Source organism: Equus caballus, chromosome 16 (assembly GCF_041296265.1).
Source record: "Equus caballus isolate H_3958 breed thoroughbred chromosome 16, TB-T2T, whole genome shotgun sequence".
In the NCBI taxonomy this organism is placed as follows: domain Eukaryota; kingdom Metazoa; phylum Chordata; class Mammalia; order Perissodactyla; family Equidae; genus Equus; species Equus caballus.
In genome coordinates, this window is record NC_091699.1 from 59610035 (window position 1) to 59635621 (window position 25587).

Consider the following 25587-nt stretch of genomic DNA (forward strand, 5'->3'; position numbering starts at 1 on the left):
TGTAGGATTTTGCCTCATTTTGGAGAGAGGCAGCCATTCTCCCAGTCACCCCCAAACTCTCCTCCTCTGGGGACTCTCCTGCCCCAGCGAGGAGTCCTTTCCTTCACAGTCACATGTGAGTAACACTGGAGGGACTTTGAAAACCACAACTTTTGTGGGTTGCTTAACTAACTTAGAGAACAGACCCCACAACGGTAGGCTTGCTGGTTGAATCAAAGCCCTTTTCCTTTGCAACTGTTAATCCCAATAGAAGAAGCTGGGAGACTTTTAAATGCTTCCTCCTTTCTTGCCAGAAGTGCTGCAGGCCTGTATTCTTGCCACAAATACACATTCTCACTCCTAGAAGTCTATCTTGAAAGTAAAATGTGTTTTGTTCACGGAAACAGGTTAGTCATGTATGTGCCATTCGAGCAGCTTTTGCTTCTCATTCAGCAGTTTTAAAATACATAGGACATCACTAGCTCTCCAAGGTCAGCGGTCTGCGCCTCCTGCTGTCTGCCGCGGGAGCCTCCCAGATCTCAAGCACTTGTGTCTTTTCCTGCTTTCTTTGGCAAACGATTCAGCTGTGTAAACAGCTTTACAAAGAGGACAGTCATAAACATGTCCTAAAGTTTTTTTTTACCTTCCAACTACTTAAATGATTATGTGATTCATATCTCTTTTCAGAACATGGTGATTAATTCCATAATTGGTTAGTGGCGTAGCCATTTTTATTTAGTACATAGTGTTTAAAGCATTTAACCTAATATTTATATAGTTTAGGTAATGGAGTAACTTAAAGGAGGTCAGGAACTGTGCCCACCCCATGTTTTCATCATTCTTGAGAAGGTACATAAGTGGCAAGTAGCCCCTTTTATAAATCAAAAAGTAAAGGCTAGGAAAGTTGGCTACCTACTCTTGAGACACGGTAGAGTATGAAATCTGAAATTTCATAGGAATTCTGGACTCTCAATACTGCATGTAATCTGGGCACTTTGGCTTCACTGGGGTCTGTAAACCATGATCTGGGGGCCGAATCCAGCCCATGGCCTGTTTTGGATGGCCTGTGGGTTAAGAATGGTTTTTACAGGGCCAGCCTGGTAGCATAGTGGTTAAGTTTGTGTGCTCTGCTTGGGTGGCCCCGGGTTCGCAGGTTCACATCCTGGGCACGGACTTTCACACCTCTCAATTAAGCCATGCTGTGGCAGCATCCCACATACAAAATAGAGGAAAATTAGCAGAGATGTTAGCTCGGTCACAACCTTCCTCAAGCAAAAAGAGGAAGATTGACAACAGATGTTTAGCTCAGGGCCAATCTTCCTCACCACCACCACCAACAAAAAAACCACCCACCAGAATGGTTTTTACATTTTTAACTGGTTAAAAATAATCAAAAGGAAGACAGTATTCCATGGCACATGAAAATTAGATGAAATTCAATTTCAGTGTTGAAAAATAACATTTTATTGAAACACACCCTGCCTATTCATTTACATATTGACTATGGCTGGTCTTCCCCTATAATAGCAGAATTGCATAGTTGTGAGAGAGACCATAAGGCTCACAAAGCCAAAAATACTTATTATCTGCCCTTTTAGAGATAAAAGTTTGCCAACCCCTGATGTACACAGGTACTATGGTTTTGTGGTTTGACTTTGGGTAAAGGGAAAAATGACTAAAATAGCAACTATTTGTCAAGCATTGTTTTAGACACTTGACATTGATTATCTCCTTTTATTTTCCCAACAGATTCGGGTAGTTCTGTCATTCCCATTTTACAGAGCAGGAAAATGAGACATAGAAGCGATAAACAATTTGTCCAAGGTCGCATAGCTAATAAGTGGAAGAACTGAGATGTAAATTTGTTCTGTCTGTCTGACCTCAGCATCTACCTTGCACAGTGTACCCCACACCTCCTAAATTTTCCATCCTTGGTTAACATAATTTAGTTAGAAAATTTTGTCACATGCGTCTTAATGGCTGCCCTTAAGTGGTATCTCTTAAACACATTGTAGAAAGGGGTGAGGACGCTGGGTTCCTCTCTCCATACTGCTTGTTGAAATTCTTTCAATCAGAAGAACTTCCTGGGCCGTTAGCATTCCTCCTGGGAGTGTGCACATGTGCCTGGCTTCTCAGCTGTCCTGGCCATGTGTCTGGGGGAGTTTTCATGGTAGCTTCCCTGATCCCTGTTTGCACAACATGAACCCCCACCGCCCCCACTCTGAGGCCATAGGATGGCCCCCTCCTCAGAGATGGGGCTGAAGGCCTGACCCCCATGCCAGGAGAAGCGGGGCTTAATTCTCCATGAGGCCCAGAGAGGAGGCTGTGTGTACAGTTCAAAAGCCTATTCCGTTGGTCTTTAATTTGTCGTTGTTGTTCAGGCTTACAAGGAATGGAAGATCATCTCCTCATTTACACCTTCATCATCTGACTCCAGAAAGGAAAACCAGCCACTGATGGAAGTCCCCCTGGAGAAACCCAGCTCCTCTCAGGGCCGGTCTCTCATGGTGAATCTGGAAATGTACAAGGTGATTTCCTGCTGTTTGTCCACATGCTCATTTGACAGGGTGCCAGTGAACAAGGCTTGGACTAGAAGATGAGATTAAAGATGGAGCTTGTACTTCGCTGGTCTTTCTGTACGTCAGTATTGGGGAGGGGAGGAAGGGAATGGGAGTGGCAGGGATCTCAGTGTTGGCAACCTCCCTTTTCTCAGCAGAGATCTGGGTTTGATGGGTGGGGCACTGTCTGAAAGTGGAAGCGGGAGGTTGTATCCTCTGTTCACCTCTGCAACTCTGCTCTATGCAGAAATTTTCCCTTTTGCTGACGGGGAACTCAGAAGTGAAGCCCAGGACTATAGTTAGTGGAGACTGTTGTATACCAGCCTCTACCATTGAGGGACCTGCTTCCCCTTTCCCTTTGCATCCCAGCTACATCACCCAGAAGGAGGCCAAAGCTAAGAAGTTCTGTAGAGTTCTTGACTGAGGGAGGTTGATGAGGGCCTCAAGAGAGTGAGGGCAATATCGCAGGATATTGAACCAGCAAAACCAAAGACTTTGGGAGAAACTACTGTCCTAGTTTTATGTCTGATACAAAGTATAAAACAAATAACCAGAACAGCAGTTATCAGGTTATTTCTGTAAATGCCTATAAGGCTCCAAAGAAATGGAAGTTAAATCATTGCTAAGCTATGCGAACCTCTAGATAGCCACAAATTGGTTGTTGTTTTGAAATGTGCATTATTTAACCAAGTAGGTCCTCCCCGTACGCAAGTCATAGCCCCTTATTTCTGCAATCCTTAGTCATAAGGGAGGTCATGAATAATTTAGTGCTAATGATAGTTATAATAGAAGCATGTGACTGTTGAAGTTTTAAAAATAAGTTACAGTAATTGTGTAGGATGTAACCAGTGGGATAAAGCGAGTGAAAGGTACATGGGACCTCTCTGAACTATCTTTGTAACTCCTTATGAATCTATAATTATTTCAAACTATAGAATGATAGCAAATTCCAGGGCGGCCCTGTACTGAGGGTGTGGTCCCTTGTTAGAGCTTTGTTTATTTGTGCTGCGGCCACACTGAGCTCCTCATGTCCTGCTCACACCTGTGCTGTAGTTCTCCAAAATTTACTTTTTGTGTCTCTCCAAAATCAGAGTAAGCCCACTGAAGTGTATCCCGTTGTAGCTATAGACAAAAGACTCATTCTTTTTGTTCTCAATCTTGTCTTTAGCTCCTCAATGGCGAGCTGAAGCAGCTGTACACGGCCATCACGCGGGCTCGGGTCAACCTCTGGATCTTCGACGAAAACCCCGAGAAGCGGGCTCCTGCTTTCAAATATTTCATTCGAAGAGATTTTGTTGACGTTGTGAAGACAGATGAAAATAAAGGTAAGCCCTATTAAAATGTTCTCACTGTTGGATAGGAAGCGTGTCACTCTCAACTGTTCTTATGGTTAAGTACAAAAGGTGTAGTTTTTTGAAAGCACTTTCTTTCTTTTCCACATTCCTCTGAGAAAGGAGGGTTCGTGTTTATGGCTAAGGTGTGTAGGAAAGTGGTTGTAATGGCATTGGGAGAGTTAAAAGCTTCAGGGAAGATCTTTTATTTGTCCTTTAAAAGTGAGGGTCCTGGGCGAGGGTTAGAGGAAATAGGTTCTGTTGGGAGAATATGAAGTGCTGTGGGCTTTTGCACAGCTGATTGGCAATATCTGTCAAAATAAAGAATGCACATACCTTTTGACCCAGTGATTCCACTTCTAGAAATCTATCCTAGAGATATTCTTGTATAAAATCTCAAAGATACATACACAAGAATGTTCTTCACAGCCCTGTTTGTAATTATAAGAAACCAAAAACGACCTACGTGTTTACCAATGGGAAACTGTTTATAGTGGCTCCTCAGGTGCTGGGACTGGCGGGTGTGGGGTTGTTGAGTAGATATGGACACCTTTTACTTTCTACCTTTATGCCCCTCTGTGCTGTTGGCAGTGTTTAAAAAAAAAAAATCATTATCATGTATCGTTTTCATAATTTACGAAGACTAGCTAATTAAAAAATGGAGTAAAGGTGTCCTGATAGATAACTAGGAGAGAAATAATCAGCCCTTTGTGGAGAAAATCGTTGTCTTTCTTATGGGTTAGCTGGTGAGTCGGCCCCTCCAGGCCGTGGTTAATTTCTCCAAGGAAAGGGGAAAGCGCAGGGCTCGCCTGCCGTCCAAAGGTCTGCTGGTTCCCTGAACATTTTACAGCCAGTTTTGTGGAGGCTATTTCTGGTTACAGCCAGTGGCTCAGGTGGGGGCCAGGATTAGATGTTCTGTCCCGTGACCTGACTGTTCTGGTGTAATGGGAAAAGTCAAAGGCTGGGAGTTCACCTAGCTTCTCATTAGAACTCTCCACCTTCGCGGCCATATGACCTTGTTCAGGTCCCGCTTTCTCTCCCTGGGCCTTCACTTCCTCGACCAAAAGGAAAACGAGTGGGTTGGCCTACCATGCATGGTCGTTCTTAATCTTTCCTGCAGCTTATACTCCTTTTATTCTCAAAATATGTTGCTTAGATCATCAAGATAGGCAATTTTTTAAATTTAAAAATTCAAAATGAAAAAGAATTGCAATTTATTTAATGTCTTGGTAGCATTAAGAGTACAAGGAAAAGTATACTCTTATGTGTTCCAGGTTGCATGTGGTAAAGTCGTGAGAACTTCTGTTCCCGCTGTGCAAGGGAGCTTGGGCTGAGTGTAGTGACCATGCAGTTTGGGTTTCTTCAGACGGTGCCAGTGGAGTTCACTGGCCCTATGCAGAGAGACTGTGGGACTTTGCTGTGGGCATAAAATGTCACCAGGGCACTGATTGTGTATACAGAGTCAGAACAAGACACTGCGAAGTCATCTTTGCACACGGTGCTGCAGGGCATGACAGAGGGCCAGCAGGGAGGGGTCAACGTGTGTTTTTGCACCTCTAAACAAAGTTGGCACGTCTGCCTTGCTTCCCTGATTGGTATTCATTGGCCTGGGTGTCCCTGACTCCTCCAGCTCAGATGTGACTGTCAGCATTGTCCTGGTAGTCACTGTCTTTTGTGTGCGTGATGAAGCTGTGGTTCAGACCTGCAGGGAGTGTCGCCCACTGCTGGTGATGCTCAGGGGCCCACTGAGGGGGGTGGTGATACAGTTGCCAGAAGGCTAGTGAGGGTAACAGACGGGTCTGACAGCAGGTGGTTGTGATAGTCTGTGTCCACCAACGAGAATGTGTCAGATTGCTTACTAGGATGAGGGCAAAGTCTGCACATTTGGAAATACTGTAAAATCCTGTCACCTTGTCCCTTGCTAAGGTCCCAGCATGGGAGTTTGCTAAGAGCTGCATGGCTTTGGACTTTCAAGGAGAAATTAGAAATTACCATCTGTCTTCTAAGTCATAGCCATAGAAATGGAAGGTAGACCAAAGTTCAAACACCAAACAGCATCGTTTCTCATCCCCACCTCCTCCTTCCAAAACCTACAACCGCCTGGCTTGGTAAGCTAAAATATGTATTAAGTGAAGACTGGAAAGACAACGCGGGTGTGTCTATTTGCTAGGGCTGCCATAGCAAACCACAGGCCAGATGGCTTACACAACAGAACTGTATTGTCTCACAATTCTGGAGGCCACGAGTCCAAGATGAAGCTGTCGGCAGGTTTGGTTTCTTCTGAGTCCTCTCTCTGTGGCTGGCAGATGGCTGTTCCTCTGTGCAAGCCCCTGGTGTCTCTTTGGATGTATTAATGTCCTCCTCCTGTAAGGACATCAGTCAGATTGGATTAGGCCCACCGTAACAGCACATTTTAACTCGATCATCTCTTTAAGGCCCTGTCTCCAAATACCGTCACATTCTGAGGTACTGGGGGTTAGGGCTGCAACATAGGAATTTTTGGGGTCAGGGGACAAAATTCAGCCCATAACAACAGGTTTAAGTGAATGAACACCCAGAGAAGCAAACCCACTTTTCTTTTTCATTCTAGACTTGGATGATAGCATGTTTGTTAAGACCTCAACCCCTAAGGAGTGGATCGCACAAGGAGATTACTATGCTAAACACCAGTGCTGGAAGGTAAGGGGCTGGACCCGGAGCCGGGGCCGGGGCGGGGGGCAATGAGGTCTTTGTATCCGGTGGCCCCATCAGGCCTCACAGGCAGGTTTCTCACCATCAACGTTTGTCACCAACACAGGGTGAGGGTAATAGCGCTTGTGCCACTTCTTCTGAAGCATCAGGTCACCCATGATGAGGAGAGCTCCCCGTCCTGCTCCTTCCCCAGAAGCAGGCATGACAAGCCTTCATTTTGGCCAAGTGCTGATAGGAAAATGCAAGGTCATGGCCTCTGCCCCACCAACAAATCCTTCTATTTATTTTCTTTCCCTCCTGTACTCTATGCCTAAAAGCTTTTGCTGTCATCATACTGCATTTTAAAACAGCGACAGATTGGTCCCCTCATTTGTTTTTCAAATTGATCACACATAGACTTGCCTGCCATTCTGAATCTGGTGGGCATAGTTCAGCTTTATCACTAGACTGAGCTGACTGATTTCCAGCCACAAGCCATCTAGGCGAGCCTGAGCGGTCTTCTCCCGGGAAGTGTTGTCCCTGCTAGTCCTCTTGAAATATTGAAACCAGCTGGAAGAGCCTGATCCCTTTCCCCGCAGTCAGCATCCCTCCACGTCCCATGGTCGCAGAGGGTGCACCACTGCATGTGTCTCTCCCGTGATGCAGTGTTAAGGATGTCTTCACCTGGAGGTCCCAAACATCCTATGAAAATGATGGGAGTGGTGTTTTTCATCCAGTAACAAGAAGTCTGGCCTCAGGGTTGGTTCTGCAGTTCAGGAAAGTCAACATGGGCCCAGTCTCATTCCATCTCTTCCATGCATCATCTGCATTTTATGAGAGATGTCCCCCTCATGGTTGCAATAGATGCTTGTAGCCATGCCAAGCACCCAATTCTCCCCAGCAGCATCCCCAGCAGGAATGAAGGGCAGGCACGTTCCTATCACAGTCTGGTCTTTTTTCATGAAGTCCCCAGTGGATTTATCCTTACATCTCATTGGTCAGTACTAGGTCACATGCCCATTCCTGGCTGCAAGGGAGTCTGGGAGAGAAATCCCACTAGCAATCACAGCTCTGCACAGGAGGTAGGTTCTGCCATCAGGCAACAAAGAGCTGTGGGTAACTACCCTGCGATGTCTGCCATCACAGGCATGACCACACAAAAATGGACGTTTTGGTCCTCCCAGGCACCTGGAGTGCTCCACGCCTGCATCTGTAGGCAGTGCTTCCTGAGAGAGCAACTGGAGCTGAGTTTTGGACAGATCGCTTTCTTTCCTTTCCATGCCTCAGTGCTCATGCTAGACTTTGAGGTTTTGTTAGACTCAGGTCCAACTCCTCCAACGTTACAGGAAAAAGTGTCTGGGGTTCTCTTGCCACTTCTGAGCAAATGTTTTGACACAGTGATTTCTCTGAAGGGCTTGTCCTGCTGCTTTAATGATCCATGTTTTCGTTGGAGTTTCATAGAGATGGACCCCAGTGGAGGTACTGGGAAGTGATGAGTGCAATGAAGCTGCAAGTCAGAACTTAATGGAAACCACCATTCGAGGGGTCTTCCATCTGACATGCCTGGGAAAAGGCACTGTCAGAGTTTTCCTATTCTCAGTTCTTAGGAGGGTGTTGTCCGCTGTGGCAGGGAAAATGGTTTTAAGTCTACAGCAAGTAACTCACATCTGGGGTTTATCAGTTACCTTTTGCTGCATAACAAACAACCCCAAAACTTAGTGGCTTAAAACAAGTCACTTATGCGGCTCACAGTTCTGTGGGCTGGCAAAGCTGAGTTCAGCTGAGTAGTTCTTCCAGTCTCAGCTGGGTGACTCACGCATCTGAACTCAGCTGCCAGTCAGCACCAGGTCTGCTCCTGGGGGTTGGCTGCGTCATGGCTCAGGTGATGGGCGTGAATGGGGTTCCTGGATCGCGTGCCCATCATCCTCCAGCAGTCTAGCCTGGGCTTGTTGACCTGATGCCTGAGCAGGGTTCACAGAGAGTAACAGAAGCACAAAGGCCTCTTGAGGCCTGGCCTTGGAGCTGGCCCAGGATTTCTGCTGCATTCTGTTGGCCAAAGCAAGTCACAGCCCAGATATGAAGGCAGGGGAAATGGGCAGCATTCTTGATGGGGGAAGCTCTCGAGTTACACTGTAAAGGTGTGTGGATGGATACGGGGGGAGTGAAGGACTGTGGCCACCCCTGCAATGGGTTGTAGGGGTAAGAAAGCAGAATTTGCACTGTTGTACGTTTGGGTGTGTCTGGAAACTATTTCCATAAATATGGAGTATTTAGCTGCAGAAGTTGACAGAGACTCAAAATTTTATTCACTACCCATCCTTATTATAACTGGAAAGAAATACTGAACACTTGGCTGTTGTCATAAAACCAAGAATTCGCTTTTGGAGAAAGGGTAGGGACGGGTAACGTGGGCAGCAGGTACGGTGTGAACTGGAGAACCATGTACAGTCCTTCTCTTGAATCCCTTCAGACCACTGTTGGTGTTAGCCAGACGTGTTGCCCATGAATTTCCAATTCTTTATCCCGCTAAAAATACCTTTTGAATGTTTGACTCTAAAATCTTTTTAGGGGAGCTGGCACAGATGAGAATGTTATAAAAAGCCTTCTCCTCACCTGACTTTATTTTGACTCTGCCAAAGAACTTCAAGACTCAGGTGGTTTATTGACTTTTTGGCTGCATGTCAATGAATGTTTCAGAACCACCATATAAATGGAAACCACTTGAGATTCATTGATTCAGGAGATTCCTGTAGAGTTATGGGCCAACCATTGTGTTCAGGACGTGGGGATATGATGGTGAGCAAGACAGGCATACAGAAGAGTGCGTAGTTCCAGCTGATGCACATGTCACAGATGAGAGACCAGCTGCCCCTGGAACCGCCTGTCCTGGACGGGGAGGCCAGGGAAGGCTGCTTTGAGTAAGGGAGCTGAGACCTATAGGATGAATGAAGTTAACCAGGCAGAGGAGGAAAACAAGAGCATGTCAATCAGAGGGAACAGTGTGTACAAAGGCCCTGCGGCAGAAAGGAGCATGGCACAGGTCACGGGGATGAAAGGAGGCACATGGGGTCAGGGAGGCTGGAGCAAAGAGCCTGAGGGAGAGAGAGGCCCTCCTGTCCACTTTATCAGTAAGTGCCACTTAATCTGTCCCTTGCCCACGCTGAGACCTAATCTCTATATACTGGACAGAATGTGAACTTTCTGCACTGTAGCCTGCTTTGAGACCTGCTTTTAGCATTCCTGTTTTAGAAAAGCAGCTTTCTGCTGGCAGGGATTGGAGTGCACTGTGACTCCCCTGTGACACTTGCCTGCCCACCTTCTATGTGGTTAACACAGATGTGCGTGTCCCAAGGATCTGGTCAGTTCTCTTCTGGGACGTGTCGTGACACCATCTCTGTCCCCATTTCTACCCACAGTAGGTGTGCCGTGGCAGTTCCACCAACAGTGCCAGTTAGCCTTTGTAGTTACCAACTAGAGAGGACCTGGGTGAGCCCTGAAAAGCCGCTGGGTGACTTTGGGCCAATCACTCTGTGTCTCTGACCTGAGGCTGTTAGTATATACGAGAGGGATGAAACTTCTTGCACATGGCTGTTGAAGATTGAATGAGGGTGTTATTAGGGTGGCCTGTGAAAATATGTATTATATATTTTCCATGGCTTCTGGGTACTTCCAAAAGGAAGCTCGAGGGTGAAGTGTTAGCTGGTAACACTATTGGGCTGTATCCTCTGAGGCCATTTTCTTTAGCTTGTCGGCACCTTCCTGCTTGACCCGCAGATTGGCTAAGAGGGGTGAGACTCAGGGCTTTGTCAGTGCCGATGTGGGGTGCATGCTGTAACTCTTGGTCTGGACGGCACCTCCTTTACCTTACTGGGAATGGAAACCTTTCGCTTATTCCAGGTTGCAGCCAAGTGTTACCAAAAAGGAGGTGCGTTTGAGAAAGAGAAGCTGGCGCTGGCCCACGACACCGCCCTGAACATGAAATCCAAGAAAGTCAGCCCCAGGTAAGAGTCTCGGGGGTCATTTCAGCTTTGCTCTGAGGAGAGCACGCGGGTTAAATGTATTCGCGTTAGATCAACATTCCACGGAAGCTCTGTTTTGTTTCCCTCCTCCCAGGGAAAAGCAGGTGGAGTATTTGGAACTGGCGAAGACCTATTTGGAGTGCAAAGAACCAAAGCTGTCCCTTAAGTGTCTGAGCTACGCCAAGGAGTTCCAGCTCTGCGCCCAGCTGAGCGAGAGGCTGGGAAAGGTATGGACGGCGCCAGCCCGTGGCTGCTCCCGGGAGAGCTGGGCTTCACTCGGCAGCTGGAGGGGCGACCCTCAGCCTCTGCTGTGTCAGAAGGGGCCTCCAGTCTAAAGAGAGAGAGCCTGGCCGTGTTGACTCTAGGGTAACCCTTCTCTCTCCACGTGCTCAAACGTTTACATGGCTCCAAAGATGTGTGCGTGCACATGCGCATATGTGTGCGTGTGTGTCCACATCTGTGGGAATGTTTGAGACCTGATATTAACTACAGGGAAGCCAAATGTTCAAATCAAAGGGAAGATGAGGGTTAGAGTATTCCTGCCTTCTTTCTCTCTATGTTCAGTCTGGAGTTGGCCTGGGCGAATGGCCTGGCATTTACATGGCAATTTTTCTATGTTCCCAGTTAATTACACTAGATCTGCACCAACCGCTCTGGCAGCCACCAGTCTCATGTGGCTATTTAATTTAAAATTTAAGTTAATTAAAATGTATTAAAACTAAAACTTCAGTTCCTCAGTCTCCCTAGCCACATTTTAAGTGCTTATTGTTAGAGACCATTTCTGTCATTCTAGAAAGTTCTGTTGAACAGAGCTGCTAGTCTAGAACACAGCCACGCACAGAGTGGTCAGCAGGCTGGCGACAGGCCACAAGCTGTTATTTGTCTGCAACAAGATTAACATGGAAGATGAAAGCCTGCAGAGTTTTTATAGCAATTTGGCATTGCCATAACATCCAAGTGGGATGATTTTCTTAGTGATTCATTTTTCTTCTTTTTTTTTTAAAGTGAGATATAATGGGCATATAACACTGTATTACTTTTAGGTGTACAACATAATGATTCGATATATGTATATGTTGAGAAGTGATCGCCACAGTAAGTTTAATTCATGTCCATCACCACACATAGTTACAAAAAATTTGTTTTCTTGTGACGCGAACTTTTAAGATCTACTCTGTTAGCAACTTTCAAATATACAGTGCAATATTATTGACTGTAGTCACCCTGCTGTACGTTACGTGATGTGTTTTTAGTGTATCAGTTGTGATGGATTGGAGGACACGTAAAACCATCTGGTCCTTCACCACAGGTGGTTTGAGAAGCTTTGCTCTAGAACGCCTGCCCACGTGTGGCTTTTGCATTTCCCCCTCTATCAGGCTTTATGACCCTCCAGTAGGAAGGTGGGTTTCCACATTTGTATGTGAACTGTAGGAAGTCCTGGGTCCAGAGCTCCTCTGCCGTTGGGCGAGGTGGAGGTGGGACCTACTTTTGAAAGTTTGAAATGTGGTCCCAAGTCAGGGTCAAAGAAGATAAGGCTTCCCGATGCTGCCTGCCCTGCCTCATGTTTATTATGGGATGTGACTCGTCAGGATGATAGGAGATGAGGATGGAGTAAGGATTTCAGTGTGGGTGGGAGTTTGGGTCCTAAGATTCCAAGAACTAGAATTTCCAACCTCTCCATGTTCTTAGCCCCCACCCTCCAATCTCCACTGCCACCAGCTTGGAACCTAAACAGTGACAACTACAGCGGAGAGGCCTAAACCTATCACTTTCTCTTTTGCCTACCAGCGCCTGCCATGACTGGGCCAGAGACTCCTTCCTTATCTGCTCACCTTGCCTCCCCCAGCCTGCCAAGCTCTGCCTCTGAAAGTAGGGGGGCGGGGGGAGAACAGGAGGCCGTAAGTGCAGCCCCTGTTCCCTTCTCCAGAACTTCAGCACCTTCCAGATGGGGAGGCCACTCTGCTCTTGGAGGTACAGCCCCCTCTTTTGTTCTGCTGCCACAGCCTTGACCACTGGTAGCAGCTTCTTCCACCTTCCCTCACCAGTACATTCTAGAAGCTCCAAGCCCCATTCAGGAAAGAGTCTGGTCCCTTTCATTGCTTAGACCCCTCCCTGGAAGGCTGTTCAACTGTCAGCCAGCCTCAGACCTCTTGTGGTCATCCCACCAAACTGACCAGCATGATTCAAATTGACCAGCTTGGCAGTAGCCTTTGTCAAAATCCTTAAGTCAAATCATTTCCCTGTTCCCAGCCCCAAATGTGTGCTACCTCTGGGAAGAAATGTTTGTGGGGGGCTGTAGGAGTGTGAGATTTCCTTTCAGGAGTCCCTCTGCCTTGCCTGCTTCCTGCCCCTCTCCAAAGAGCAAGATTGGTTTCCCTGGAAACCTCTCAAGGCCCTTGCTCTGGATGGCAGGTGGGGACCTCCTCATGGAACAGAACAGGCCAGAGTAGGGAGCTGCCTCTTAGAGGCGGCCCTCTCTTCTCTCTCTCCATTTGGGCGCACACTTGGCACCTGCATTCACTCTCAGGGAATTTTCTTCTGGGTAATCAGCATTGACAAGGAGAGGAAAAAGATGGGGTGTTCTGGTTATGGGGTTTTGCTGATGTGGCAGGATGGGTCTAGGGGCTCCCTGGTCTGTGAGGTTTCTGGACGTAGAAGAACCTCACACCTGAATCCTGTTTATATTTTGGCATTTTGTGTAGCTTGTCTCATTAAATAAAACCCAGCTAAGATTTATCAGAGGGCCTGGCATATGTATTTTGCTTTGTTTCATTTTGGTTTTGTTTTTATTTTCTCTTTGCACCTCAAGTCCAGCAAGTAAAATGATGACATTAAATATTCAGCAAATAGATGGACCCCCTCCTGTGTGCCAGGCACTGTGGGTGCTCAGGGACCAGCAGGCAACAAAGCAGAGACCCCTGCCTCTGCAGAGCTTCCCTCCCTAGTGGGGGAGAGATGACAGACAAGCCGGTAGTATAGAAGATGTCAGTGGTGATGAGGGCTAGGTAAGGAGCGAGAGTGTGTCAGGTGTTGCTACTTTAGACTGGGGTGGGCGTGTCAGGGAGCTGGCTGAGAACAGAGACTCTGAGAACAGCTGCTGGAGGGCATCACGGGCCAAGGAACCTCACAGGGAAAAACCCCTAAGGTGGGAGTGTGTGGGCAAGTTTGAAGAACAGCGAGGAAGCCAGTTTGGCCGGAGCAGAGTGAGCGGGTTGGAAATGGTAAAATGAGCAAGAGAGGATGGAAAGAACAAGTCATGTGGGGCCTCATTGTCCATGGCAGGGACTGGATTTTGTTCCGGTATGATGGGGAGCACTTGGAAGGTTTTGACTGGAGGAGTGACATGAAACTAATTATTTTGATGCTCTGTGGAGAGGTGTGTAGGCAGCAAGAGTCGAAGCAGAAAGGCCAGTTAGGAGAGTTCTAGTGGTGGCTTAGGCTGAGAAGATGGTGGCCTGGATTGCCACGAAGGTGGTGGAGGTGGCGGGAAGGGCTCATATCTGGGAAGTGTTGGGAGAGTCACGTAGACAAGCTTAACTGATGGGCTGGATGGGAAGTGTGAGAGGAAGAGGAGTGGGATTTCCTCTTCTGTTCACAGCAGACCTACCATTGGTTTTATTTTGTTCATCCTCTTCTTCTTTGTGGCCAGTCTCCATTCCTATTTTCTTCTCACTGGCAGCCATTCCAGTGCATGTAATATGTGTCCCCATACGCATGCATAATTGAAGAATAAGTAGTATTTCTATACATATGTATTTTAAGCTTGTCTAAATAGTGCATCTTGTTCTATTTTTTCATTTTTTCCACCCCCTGCTATGGTTTTACAGTCTGGCCAGGTTTCTGACTGCTGGTAGTGTTCCAGAGTGGGCATTACTGCATTTGACTTACCCATTTCCCTAGTGGTGAATGACCAAGTTGCCACCACCTCCCGGTCGCCACACACAGTGCCGTGATGCAGTGTGTCTCCTTCCAGTTGCGGGTGAGATCTGGGAGGTGTATTGCTTGCTGGCCCCAGGGTGTGCTTATACTTAATTTCACTAAGTGAAAGTGAAAGCCACTTTGCTTTTCAGAACGGCTGTACCACTTTGTGCCTGAGGATTCCACGTTCCTCGCATTCTTGACTATGTTCAATGGGATCTGATTTTCTAATTTTTGCAGCCCTGATGGATGTACCTCCCTGTGATATTAATTTGCGTTTCTCTGTTTATTAGTGAAGTAGAACATCTTCATTTATTTGTCATTCAAGTTTCCCCCACTGCAAACTGCCAGTTTATGTCCTTTGTCTGGTTTTTGTTGTGTTTTCAGGAAAGTTTTCTTCTTGTGGTTGCAAGAATCCATTTTATGGTCTGGACCTGCCCAGTCTAGTGCAGTGGCTACATGTGAAAATTAAAATTAAATACATAAAAAATTCACTTCCTCAGTTGCACTACCCACATTTCATGTGCTCACTATTCACATGTGGCTAGTGGCTACTATATTGGATAGCATAGATAGAGAATATCTCCATCCTCACAGAAAGGTCTTTTTGACTGCTGGTCTAGATGTTAATGTTTGTCTTCTCTTGTTAACTTTATTTCACGTGTCTTTTGTTGAACCATTTGATGTAGTCAAATCTATCAGTTTCTCCCCTGAACTTTGTGCATTTTGGGTTTTGTTGAAAACTTTCTTTACCTCAAGGTCACAAAGATAGTCTCTTACATTTTCCTCCAGTATCTTTTACCTTTAGATCTTTAATCCATCTGGAGCTTACCTTTGTGTATGGTGTGAGGTTGGCATCTAACTTTATTTTCTCCTTATAAAGAATTAGTTTTCCTAATATTACCTATGTTTTAGTATTTGTCACTGGATTCTAACAAATAGCAGACGTATGATCATCCTCTTTATTATTCATGGTGTTGGCTTATTTTTAAGATAAAAAGTCATGTTTTGAATACTCTAAGAGTAAGGTTTCACTCTGTTCTAGATAAAAGATGCCGCCTATTTCTATAAGCGAAGCCAGTGCTACAAAGAAGCTTTCAGATGCTTTGAGCAGATTCAGGAATTTGATCTAGCACTCAAAATGTACTGCCAAGAGGAGCTTTTTGAAGAAGCTGCTATTGCAGTGGAAAAGTAGGTGGTTTTATTCTCCCCCTTCCCCTTCCTCTCTGTCCCTCTCGCTGCTTCATGGGGACAACCTGCCCTGGGTTGTGCCATCCTGCTCTTCTGAAGTTGCTTGACCATGTTGCCTACCTTCTACTTGAGTGGTGGCCTCGGTGCTGGGTCAAGAACTCCTTGAGAGCAGGACTCTGTGTTTTCCACTCTCTCTATAAGCTTTGACACAATGTCATGAAGGGAAGGGACAGAGAAGATGAAGGGTATGTTACAAGTGTATATATAACATGCATGACAATTTTGTACTTAATGACGGTTCTGTCCGCTCCACCTTTACCTGCTAAGCTGACAGTTTTGCTGATGTGTGGATGGATAAAGGTAAGAGCACTAGTGGGAAATCAGGATTTTGCTTCATCATTATCTACTGGCAGATGCTCAGCCCTACACTCATATGTATGTGTGTACACACACCCTCGGTTGTAGGACACATGAGTTTATACATGACCTGTAGAGGCCTCCCTGAACCTTTAGCTCAGCTAATATTCCAAAGGTGAAGTGGAGATGGGTGGGGTTAGTAGTTGGCAAGGAATCCAGAAACAGCCTGTGGTTGATGCTCTGGGAGATCTTCCTGGTGATATGAGACAGCAAGAATGACAGAGTCTGCTATCTACATTTCTGCTCAGCAGGGGTTTGAGTCTACTCTCAGCTCCTGGAAAAGTAGGCTATGGGTTGGTTCTATATTTCTTTTCTTTCTACCAAATTATGCATGTAATGAAATGAACATAATTGACCTAGATGTTCAAACTTGAGATTTTTATTTTTAAGTTAGTTTTTATTAAAGTATAACATCTATTCAAAAAAGTGCACATAATTTTCACAAAGTAATATACTTGTATAACCAGCACATAGATAGATATTGAGTTTTATTTTTGGAAATGGAAAAGTGGGTGTCCAGTACCATGGTTGGTAATTGAGCATATTCCTTTATCCAGGTCTTGGGTACCATCATGTGTATGATATACTCAATCAGTAGGTATTGGTCAGCTCAGGCTGCCATAACGAATGCCATAGATTCGGTGGCTTAAACAACAGAAATTTGTTTTCTCTTAGTTTTGGAGGCTAGAAGTCTAAGATCAAGGCTCCAGTCAACTGGGTCACTGGTGAGAGCTCTCTTCCTGGCTTGCAGATGGCTGCCTTCTCGCTTTGTCCTCACATGGCCTTTCCTTGGTGCTTATATTTGGAGAGAGAGCATGTGCTCACTCTGGTGACACTAATCCTATAGGATCAAGGCTCCACCCTTGTGACCTCATTTAACTTTAATAACTTCCTTAGAGGCCACATCTCCATATACACCCATACTTGGCATTAGGGCTTCGATATATTAATTTTAGGGGATTAGGGGACACAAACTATCAGTCCATACAGAGTGTCAGCTGTGACATTTATTGGGTACCCAGTCAGCAGGGTGCTATGCAGTGGTGTTGTGAGTAATTGACCAGGCCAGTTCTCTTGTGAGTTCATATGACAAAACCGACTGAGAGTTGTTTTTTTTAATACTTTCAATTATTTATTTAACCTTCTGTTCTCACTTTTCCAGAAGAGCATTGAATAATCATAGATTTTCCCTAGAAACATTTGTTTTTTGGTCTTTCATTACTATTTTAATTTTTTTCAGGTTTTTTGAGGTGTACAACTGAGAGTTTTTAATGAATTGTTGAGTTGAGATCTTAATCTGAGTATTTTTTTTTCTTTCTGCTTTTTCTCCCCGAATCTCCCCAGTACATAGTTGTATATTTCAGCTGTGGGTCCTTCTAGTTGTAGCACGTGGGACGCTGCCTCAGCATGGCCTGACGAGTGGTGCTAAGTCTGCTCCCAGGATCCGAAACAGCAAAACCCTGGGCTTCCACAGTGGAGCGCGCAAACTTAACCACTTGGCCATGGGGCCGGCCCCAGTAGTCTGAGTATTAACTGGAGCCTCACACTAGAAATATCTGCGTGTCTTTTGGAGGCTGTGCATACTGGATGTAGAATTCAATTGCTAACTGGCATGACTCAAAATACACTGAGGACATTTTAGATTTGAAAAGAAAATATGTAGATGGTTCCTTAAACTTGCTAAAAATACTCCCTACTCCATCAGCCAGTACTCACATGAGAAGTATATTCCCCTCCTTTATCTTTATTTACACTCCTTCACGGAGGGCATGTTTATACTAGGAAATCTGATATTTACAGGATAATTCTGGGGCATCATAAGGTCTCTGGGCACTTCTGTGGTTGTGAGGAAATATATTTTGTCCTGCAAGAGTTCAAAAGTAAGCATGTTTTGTTGGGTTGTTCCAGTGCCTTGAAAATTGGTAGTGTGGGATGTACTGACTTTGATCAGCCAAGTAAAGGGGACCCCTTCAGAACTTCATGAATTCACACTAACTCAACCACATGCATACCTGGCAAAAGAGAAGAATCAGAGGTTGGATAAGAAGAGGAAGACTAATACACTCACTGGCCTGTGTATAGCTTCCATCTTCATCCTTTCTCATTAATCACATATCACACTGAACAGTATTGTATACCCAAAAGGATTATCATGCTTTTATGACAGTTTAAAGGATTTTTTTCCAGGGGCAATTTTGACTGTGCCTAACTTTTGTCCTACAGATTGACTTTCAAACTTAACTTTCACTTGCTTAGGTTGCAACTCCATTATATTTCATTAATTAAACACACTAATGCTCAGTTCCTTGGGGAATAAATAATTAATTTTGTCAGTATAAAATGAAGCATTTATAATGATGCTGGATAAGTGGAGGTCCTATTTTGTAGTTTGTATCTACATGTGAGAATCTTATGTAAGTTGCTCTGTGCTGTATTTTGGAAGAAATTTTCTATTAGGTAATAATGAGCTGACATTTGCGTGTCTGTCATTGCAGGTATGAAGAAATGGTAAAGGCCAAGAGCCTTCCCATATCCAAGCTCTCCTATTCTGCCAGTCAGTTATACTTGGAGGCTGCAGCAAAGTACCTGAGTGCAAATAAGATCAAGGAGATGATGGTCGTCCTCTCGAAGCTGGACATAGAAGACCAGCTGGTCTTCCTGAAGTCTCGGAAACGGCTAGCAGAAGCTGCAGATCTGCTGAAGAGGGAAGGTCGCAGAGAAGAGGCTGCCTTGCTGATGAAGCAACATGGCTACCTCTTGGAGGCTGCCAGGCTCACTGCCGACAAGGACTTCCAGGCCTCGTGTCTGTTGGAGGCTGCCCGCCTCAATGTGGCCAGTGGTTCAGACATAGAAAATACCAAGGCCATTCTGAGAGAAGCCGTTGATCTCTACCATCAAACCAGTCAGTTGTCTGGGATTGCTGAGGCCTTTTTCCTGCAGGGGGTAATCCTGAAAGACTTTCAGAAGCTCAAGGACGCCTTCTTCAAGTTTCACAAACTCAACCACTCGGCTGGAGTAGTAGAAGCACTCTATGAAGCCACCTATCTGTGTGAGGCCGAGCCTGAGAAGGTCCTGGCCCTGGCTCCAGGGGGCTTGGAAGTCCTCCTCGATCTGGTCAGGGCCCTTAAAAAAGTGACCAACAATGCGGAAAAGGAAATGGTCAAGTCTTGTTTTGAGTTTTTTGGGATTTCTCAGGTGGATGCCGAGTATTGTCAGATGGCTCAGAATGACCCTGGACCCATATTAAAAATAATTTTTGACCTGGATTCAAACTTGAAAGAGAAGAAAACAAAAGACCATTTCTTGATAATGACTGAGCAAGTGAAATTAGCCCTAAAGAAACACCTTCTGAGCAGGCTGTGTCAGGTCACACGGAGCCTGCTTGGGAGGACCTACCCCGGGGTCTGCATGAAGTTTATTGTAGGCTTAAAATGCGAGAATGAAAACTGTGAAGATTTCCACAGGCCTTTGCGGCGTTGTGAGGCCAAGTATTTGGTTCAGTCAAAAATGCAGCTGGTGGCAATCAATGGACTGCTTTTGGAAGCCAAAAAGGTATTCCCTAAAATTTTAGCTCAAGAACTTGAAGAAATCGATTATATTTTATCTACAGATACGTATGGCCTTTGCAAATCCTTTCTGAATGTCCTCTTCCCTAAGCATTTCCATCAGAGAGTGTTGTCAGAAAACATCATGGCATGCAAAGAAATCCTCAAACCAAATTACAAATTCTTCCGATCCTACAAGTTTGCTCTAAAAGAGTACATCCATTTTCTGTTTCAAAACGCAAGTGTACGAAGCCGCCGGGAGTCTACAGACCTGTGGCTGAGCGCCATGCAGGCTTTCCTTCTCTCTTCGAACTACCCGGAGGACTTTGAAAAGCTGCTCCACCAAGAGGAGGACAACTACAACAGGGAGCTCAAAGCTCTAGAGTCTGAAAAAGAGGAAAGGGGCAGGGGACGAGGCAGCAGGATGAAAGGAATAGAAGGGAAATTCGGCATGCTGGCGCCCAACAAGGACGATGAAAGTGCCGAGAAGACCCACCTGTGCTTCATCCGGCTGCTGGAGAATTGCATCGACCAGCTCTATGTGTACAGGAACCCAGAAGACTGCAAGAGGCTCTTTTTCCGTTTCATGAACGTCCTTGTTAAGAGGTGTAAGGAGCCACTCATCCCCAGCATCGGAAACACAGTGGCCCTGTTGGAGTTCCAGTTCATTCACTGCGGGGCGGTCCTGGCCTGCCTCTGGAAGAATACCATCCTGTGCCTCCCCAAGAGCTACATTGCACTCTTACACTACTGGGAGTTCCTGTTCAGCAAGGACAAAGAGCTCGGGGACGTGTTCTCCATCATCCAGGGATACAAACCTAAGGACGTGATAAGAGCCATTCAGAATTTCCGGTACCACCTCTCCTACCTCGTCAAGGTGCTATGCGGTGATGAGAATGAGAACTTCAATGTTCTGCTCGATGCCTTTAGTGACATAGACTATGTAGTCTCTGGTGAGGCAGAGCGGACCCTGGTGCTGTGCTTGGTGATGCTGGTCAATGCCAAGGAGGTTCTGCAGCCAAACTGCAAGACTCTTCTGTACCACCACTTCCAGGAGATCGAGAGGAAGCTGAAGCTGATGAGTGTGGACAGCCCACACCAGGTGCCTGAGAGGCTCCTGAAAGTGGTGAAGCGGGTGTTGATGGCGGTCGATGATAAGTCTGTGGCTGAGGCGCTGCAGGACCTGCTCCTTGAGCGGGATGAAGAGTACTTGATGGACTGCTATTGGCGGTGGGACAGCATGCACACCAAAGGGGTTGTGATCCGTGGCCTCTATCATGAGGAGGTCAAATTAAACCGCCTGCTCTATGTGGACCCCGTGCACTACTTTGCTGAACCACAGTCTGAGTTTGGTCAGAATGAGACGAACGAGCTGGTATCAGAAGACCAAGATCACCTCCTCACTGCCATCCTTTCCAAGAAGCAGTGGAAGGCTTCCATCCAGCGGAAGTTGCGAAGAGTGTGCCTGGTGGTGTCCCTGTGCATCAGCTGGAGAAGGGCGAGTGCCCAGAAGAAGCACTTCAGGGAGGAGACTGGGGAGCCCAGGGCCGGCAACTTCAAAAAGGCCGACGTTGACAGGACCCAGTGTGACCTGTGCGGAGTGAAGTTCACCTGCTGTCCTGAGAACTATTTCGCTCCCGATAAAGCATTTGAGGGAGCGCCTTCAGAGGCTGTGGCCCTTTCCAGGGCTGAGCTGGAAGACAAGGAGTATTGGGAGAGGAACAGTGAGTCTTATGAGCAGCATATCCACCTAGAAGGCCATCAGAGGCAGCAAGTGGCTTACCAGAAATACTCTGAATTTTTCCGGGAGAAGGTGGAGCCAGCCATTGAGGAAGGCAAGCTGGTGGTGCAGGACATTGAGCAGAGCATGTGGGTCTCCAGTCACCTGGGCTCCAAAGAGCACAGCCACATGCTGCAGAGGAAGGTCCAGGAGAGCATCGAGAAGGTTTTGGATATGGTGGAGGACCTCTACAGACGCAAGGCCTGGGCTGGAGGTAAGGGGCCCTCAGAAATGGGTTCCAGGGGATGTTAGAACCTGGACTTTGAGAACGCATGTCAGAGTCAAGTCCTTTGAGGGGTTGTCCGACCTGGGATGATAGAACTTGGCCTTAACAGAAATACAAGTGAGGACTGTGTGTTCTCAAGTTACAGCAAAACGGCATTGTTTGGACCACCCCTCCCCCGATGAAAACTCTGTCTCGGGCCAGGATGGTTTCCCCTGGCACTGCTGACAGAAAAGGGCCCGCTAACTAACTCTGTGGAGAGGCTATAGGGAAAATGTTTAAAATCTTGAGGAAACTCTTTAAGCTTCTGATTCATTCATTCAGTGATCATTTCTTGAGCACCTACTGTGTGCTGAACCCGTGACTAAGATCTGGAGACGCGTAGCTGTTCTCTTCCTTTTAGGAGCGTCCCTCAACCGTACCCACTGTGAGCCTTTAATAATACGAATTCTGTGGTCTTTGAATCACATTTCCTCTAACTTCTTTATTAGCTACTTCTTAGCAACACTGAGTGGAAGTGTGCTGTGTATAAAATTAGTAAAATTACATATTTTAAAATCATTCTACAATTCAGACACTCAAGTTTAAGGTTGAATGACATTTTGAACAAAAGCTTCCGTGAGAGATTTGCTGTTGGCAGTCTCTAGAGACACACAGCAACGGCATCAGGCTGGCGTTTTATTGTAGTTTATGTTTGTGGCAGAAGGTGGCTGTGGGTCCTTACCATGTCGTTCTCCTCAGGAGAGGCACAGACACAGGCTCTTGGGAGGTGGTGGCTTTGGCTCTAGGACTGGGTGTCTGAGTCCCTGCAGGGGCCCCTTCACTCAGAGCCCTTGTTCTTTCGTTCCCATAGCGGAGGAAGTCATGACTCAGCAGGTCGACGTTCTGACCCCGTCAGTCAGAAAGGCGCAGGAGTGGCTGAGGAAAACAGAGCTTCACTTGAAGCAGGAAGGTAAGGAGTCCTTCCTCCCAGGGTATTGTTCTGGGTCTCTAGTTGCTGGTTCTGCTGACTCCCGGGTCAATTTGAAGTGGGGCTGCCTGTGATGTCAATAGTGGCTGCTCACTGTCTTGGAGCATCGCCCCCAGTGAGTCAAATTATTAGCAACGTAGTATCTGAGTCTCCCCGTCTGACTGTTAGAGCCGTTAATCTGGGCTCACGTTAGTTGCTTTTTCAAAAACCACTTTGCCACTCATGAGCTATTATCGATGACGTTCAGTCACTATTCATACTCAATACAGTGACTCCTAAGGATAGACAAAGGATTGCAAAACCATCTCTTGATAAATATGTTTGCCTGGATCAACCATTCATGTAAGTCAATGAATATTTACTGAGTGTCTAGTATGAATCAACACTGTTCTGGGCTTGGGGATATGAACTAAACAAATTTGTGGACAAAACAAAATCATTGGGGAAACCTACACGCGTCTGCCTACAGAGGGTTAAAGGCCTGTGCAGAGTGAATCAGGTTTCTCTTCTGAGCTCAGAATTACCTTGCCATGTTCTATATGCTCTGGAAAGTCTTTCCTCTTGCCCATTCTAACTGCTGCCCCCTCTTGACTGGACCTCATTTCTTCTTGCTCCAACTATATCACCTGCCCCAGATTGCCCTCTGGGAGTCCTCCTAATCCAGATGCTACTGGAAAATCCAGACCCCACCGCTGGAGAAAACTTGAAGGGACTTGGCATAAATGTCTATGCCAATAGAAAAAATCTTTAGAATATAGTCCCTGCTGGGACTCTGACTTTTGTGATTGTTTCAAAAGGAAGATAACTGGTATTCCAACTCAAGTCTGTGTTTGACTTTAGGTTGTGTTTGGTTTCTTTGCCGTTTAAAGGGTCTCTAACATAAGGCCGGAGGAACCAGCCTGTAAAAGAACTTAATTCCGGAGAAGAGTGTTTACATTGGCTGTTTCTCAGCCTGGAAAATAATGTCAGGACTCAAAGAAGCATCCTCTCTCTCTGGCACCTGGTGGAAGACTTTTTTTATATTCTTTAATTGAAAGCAATGATTTCAGAGACATTAGGTTTTACTAGAATGTTGTATTTCTCAGTGGAGTGAAAAAGTCATCTTTCTGCACTTTGTTTCTGTCGTTTGCTTTTTCAACAGGTGTTGTTCAGGAAGATGATTATGAAAATGAAGTTGAAGACTTTGGCGAGCTCCGTCCCAGAAGCCGTCAGCGGAAGTGTGGAAAGCGGAGAAAATACTAACGTTCACACAGCTGCTGCCTTCTAAACCTTCAGAACATTCCATCTTGACTTAGAATTCTGTGTGCTGAGGCGGAAGAGAAAAAGAATGTTAATTAGCATAAAATAGGAAGGGAGTCCCACAAACCTTTGCTTTTTGTTCCTATTTCTCTTTCAGTGGTGGTTTAGGGTCTTATTGCTCCCTTACCTGCAGGGATCTCTTAAGTGCTTTCCAAGTTCAAGTCTAGCAGTATCAGTTCCCCCTAAAGCTTGTTCAGATGGGAGAAGTCATAGCTGAAGGGAACCTTGGGACTCCCCACCCCAAGGCCCCGGGTTCTCTGGCTCGTCACCGTCGTGACATGAGTCAGTAAAAGGGAAACCCCCCGCCTCAGAGCTGCTGCTAGCCTGGGTCGGGAAGCCCTCTGTTGAGTCCCTCATCTCCTTTCATGTGGCTGTGACCTCAAGTAGTACAAGAGCTGTGTGTGCCCAGGGCCCATGTGGGCCCTACTGCTGGCCACCCCTGACCCAGGCCACACTCTGGTCATCTCTGAGCCTACTTGTAGTATGGTTCCTTCCATTGTATATTTTAGCCTTTTCTCTCTGTGGCAATTTTCTGCCCTTCTTGCCACCAATTTTTTTGTGACCATTCTCAGCTATCTGTGCGAGTCATAGTTAGATTACCTCAGAATGTAGTCAAGAATTTCCCCAGTGTCTAGCCTCAGGACCTTCCCCCAAGAAGGAGAGGCTGGGGAATGTTGCTGGAGGTTCTCAGCCTGCCTCTCCACGGTGGTCCTAACTCCACCTTGGGTACGGTGCCGACATTCCAAAAGGTGTTTTGTGTGTAGCCCTGTATGTCTAGTTTTCTTGCTTCTCCCTGGCAAGTTTGCCGTCCTAGCTTAGGTTGACATTCTGATGAGCTTCCTCCTGCTGAGCTCACCACGGTGGGACAGTGACCTGCAGAGTTGCAGGTTAGGGACAAGTGGACAGAGGAGGAAGCCAGCTTTACAGTGCCAATCCATAGGGATTTGGCTGTGAATCACTGCCCTGTGGCTGGTAGACCCTGAAAGTGGAGGGACTTGGGCCTGTTTGCAGGAGCCCATTGCTCCCCCACCTCCCGGGGCCAGTGGCCATCAGTATGGTCCCATTAGGGAAACTTTCATGCCTCGTGGTTACTCCCCACCCTTTCCCCACCCCTCAGCTCAGCCTGGTGCAGAAGGTCAGGTTCACGTTGGTCCTTCATTGTTGTGTCATCACAACAGAATCAGCTTTCTCCCCATGTTGCCACTGCTTTTGCCGCTGGTTGTTTTCTCTTTGTTGTCTTTCTAAATGATTCTATTTCCTTGAAACGTTTATGCTTCTAATTTTTATTAGGTTATGTTTCTAATTTTTATTCCAAGTGTTTTTTACAAACTTGCCAGAAAAAGAAAAAAAAAAACCCCAATCAAATCTTGCTGTATTATCACATTTTTTATAAAGTTAAGTCATTTCTCTTGCCTAGAGCTGTCCATTTGTTTATTTCCAATCTCCACTCTGAGAGTAAAGGGGTCAGTCTTGGAGCTGGTTCTTTCTGGTCATCTGGGTGATGCTGACCACGGTAGAAGTTTGCTGTGCCTTCTGAGATCAAGACATCCAGGGACAGAGAAATATAGCTCAGCCCGGGGACTCGCAGCTGTTTGCAGTGTCTCTTGAGGTCCTGCCTGTGCAAGTTCTTTCCCGTTTGGGTGTTCCTGAGCGTGCAGGCTGCGGACGGTAAGGAGATTTGTCAGTG

At 46.3% G+C, this 25587-nt stretch overlaps 1 protein-coding gene across 3 annotated transcripts in view; it reads left to right on the plus strand.

Annotated features, from left to right (window-relative positions):
- Nucleotides 1-25316, plus strand: part of TRANK1 (tetratricopeptide repeat and ankyrin repeat containing 1) — a 98828-nt gene extending 73512 nt beyond the window's left edge. For all 3 annotated transcript variants that reach the window (XM_023620746.2, XM_023620747.2, XM_005600832.4), the window contains 9 exons: nucleotides 2361-2507; nucleotides 3706-3862; nucleotides 6459-6547; nucleotides 10436-10539; nucleotides 10652-10784; nucleotides 15521-15666; nucleotides 18579-21622; nucleotides 22485-22583; nucleotides 23743-25316. In XM_023620746.2, the coding sequence (XP_023476514.2) occupies nucleotides 2361-2507; nucleotides 3706-3862; nucleotides 6459-6547; nucleotides 10436-10539; nucleotides 10652-10784; nucleotides 15521-15666; nucleotides 18579-21622; nucleotides 22485-22583; nucleotides 23743-23843 (4020 nt within the window). In that variant the 3' untranslated portion in view covers nucleotides 23844-25316. The remainder of the gene's footprint in view (nucleotides 1-2360; nucleotides 2508-3705; nucleotides 3863-6458; nucleotides 6548-10435; nucleotides 10540-10651; nucleotides 10785-15520; nucleotides 15667-18578; nucleotides 21623-22484; nucleotides 22584-23742) is intronic.
- The last annotated feature ends 271 nt before the right edge of the window (nucleotides 25317-25587 follow it).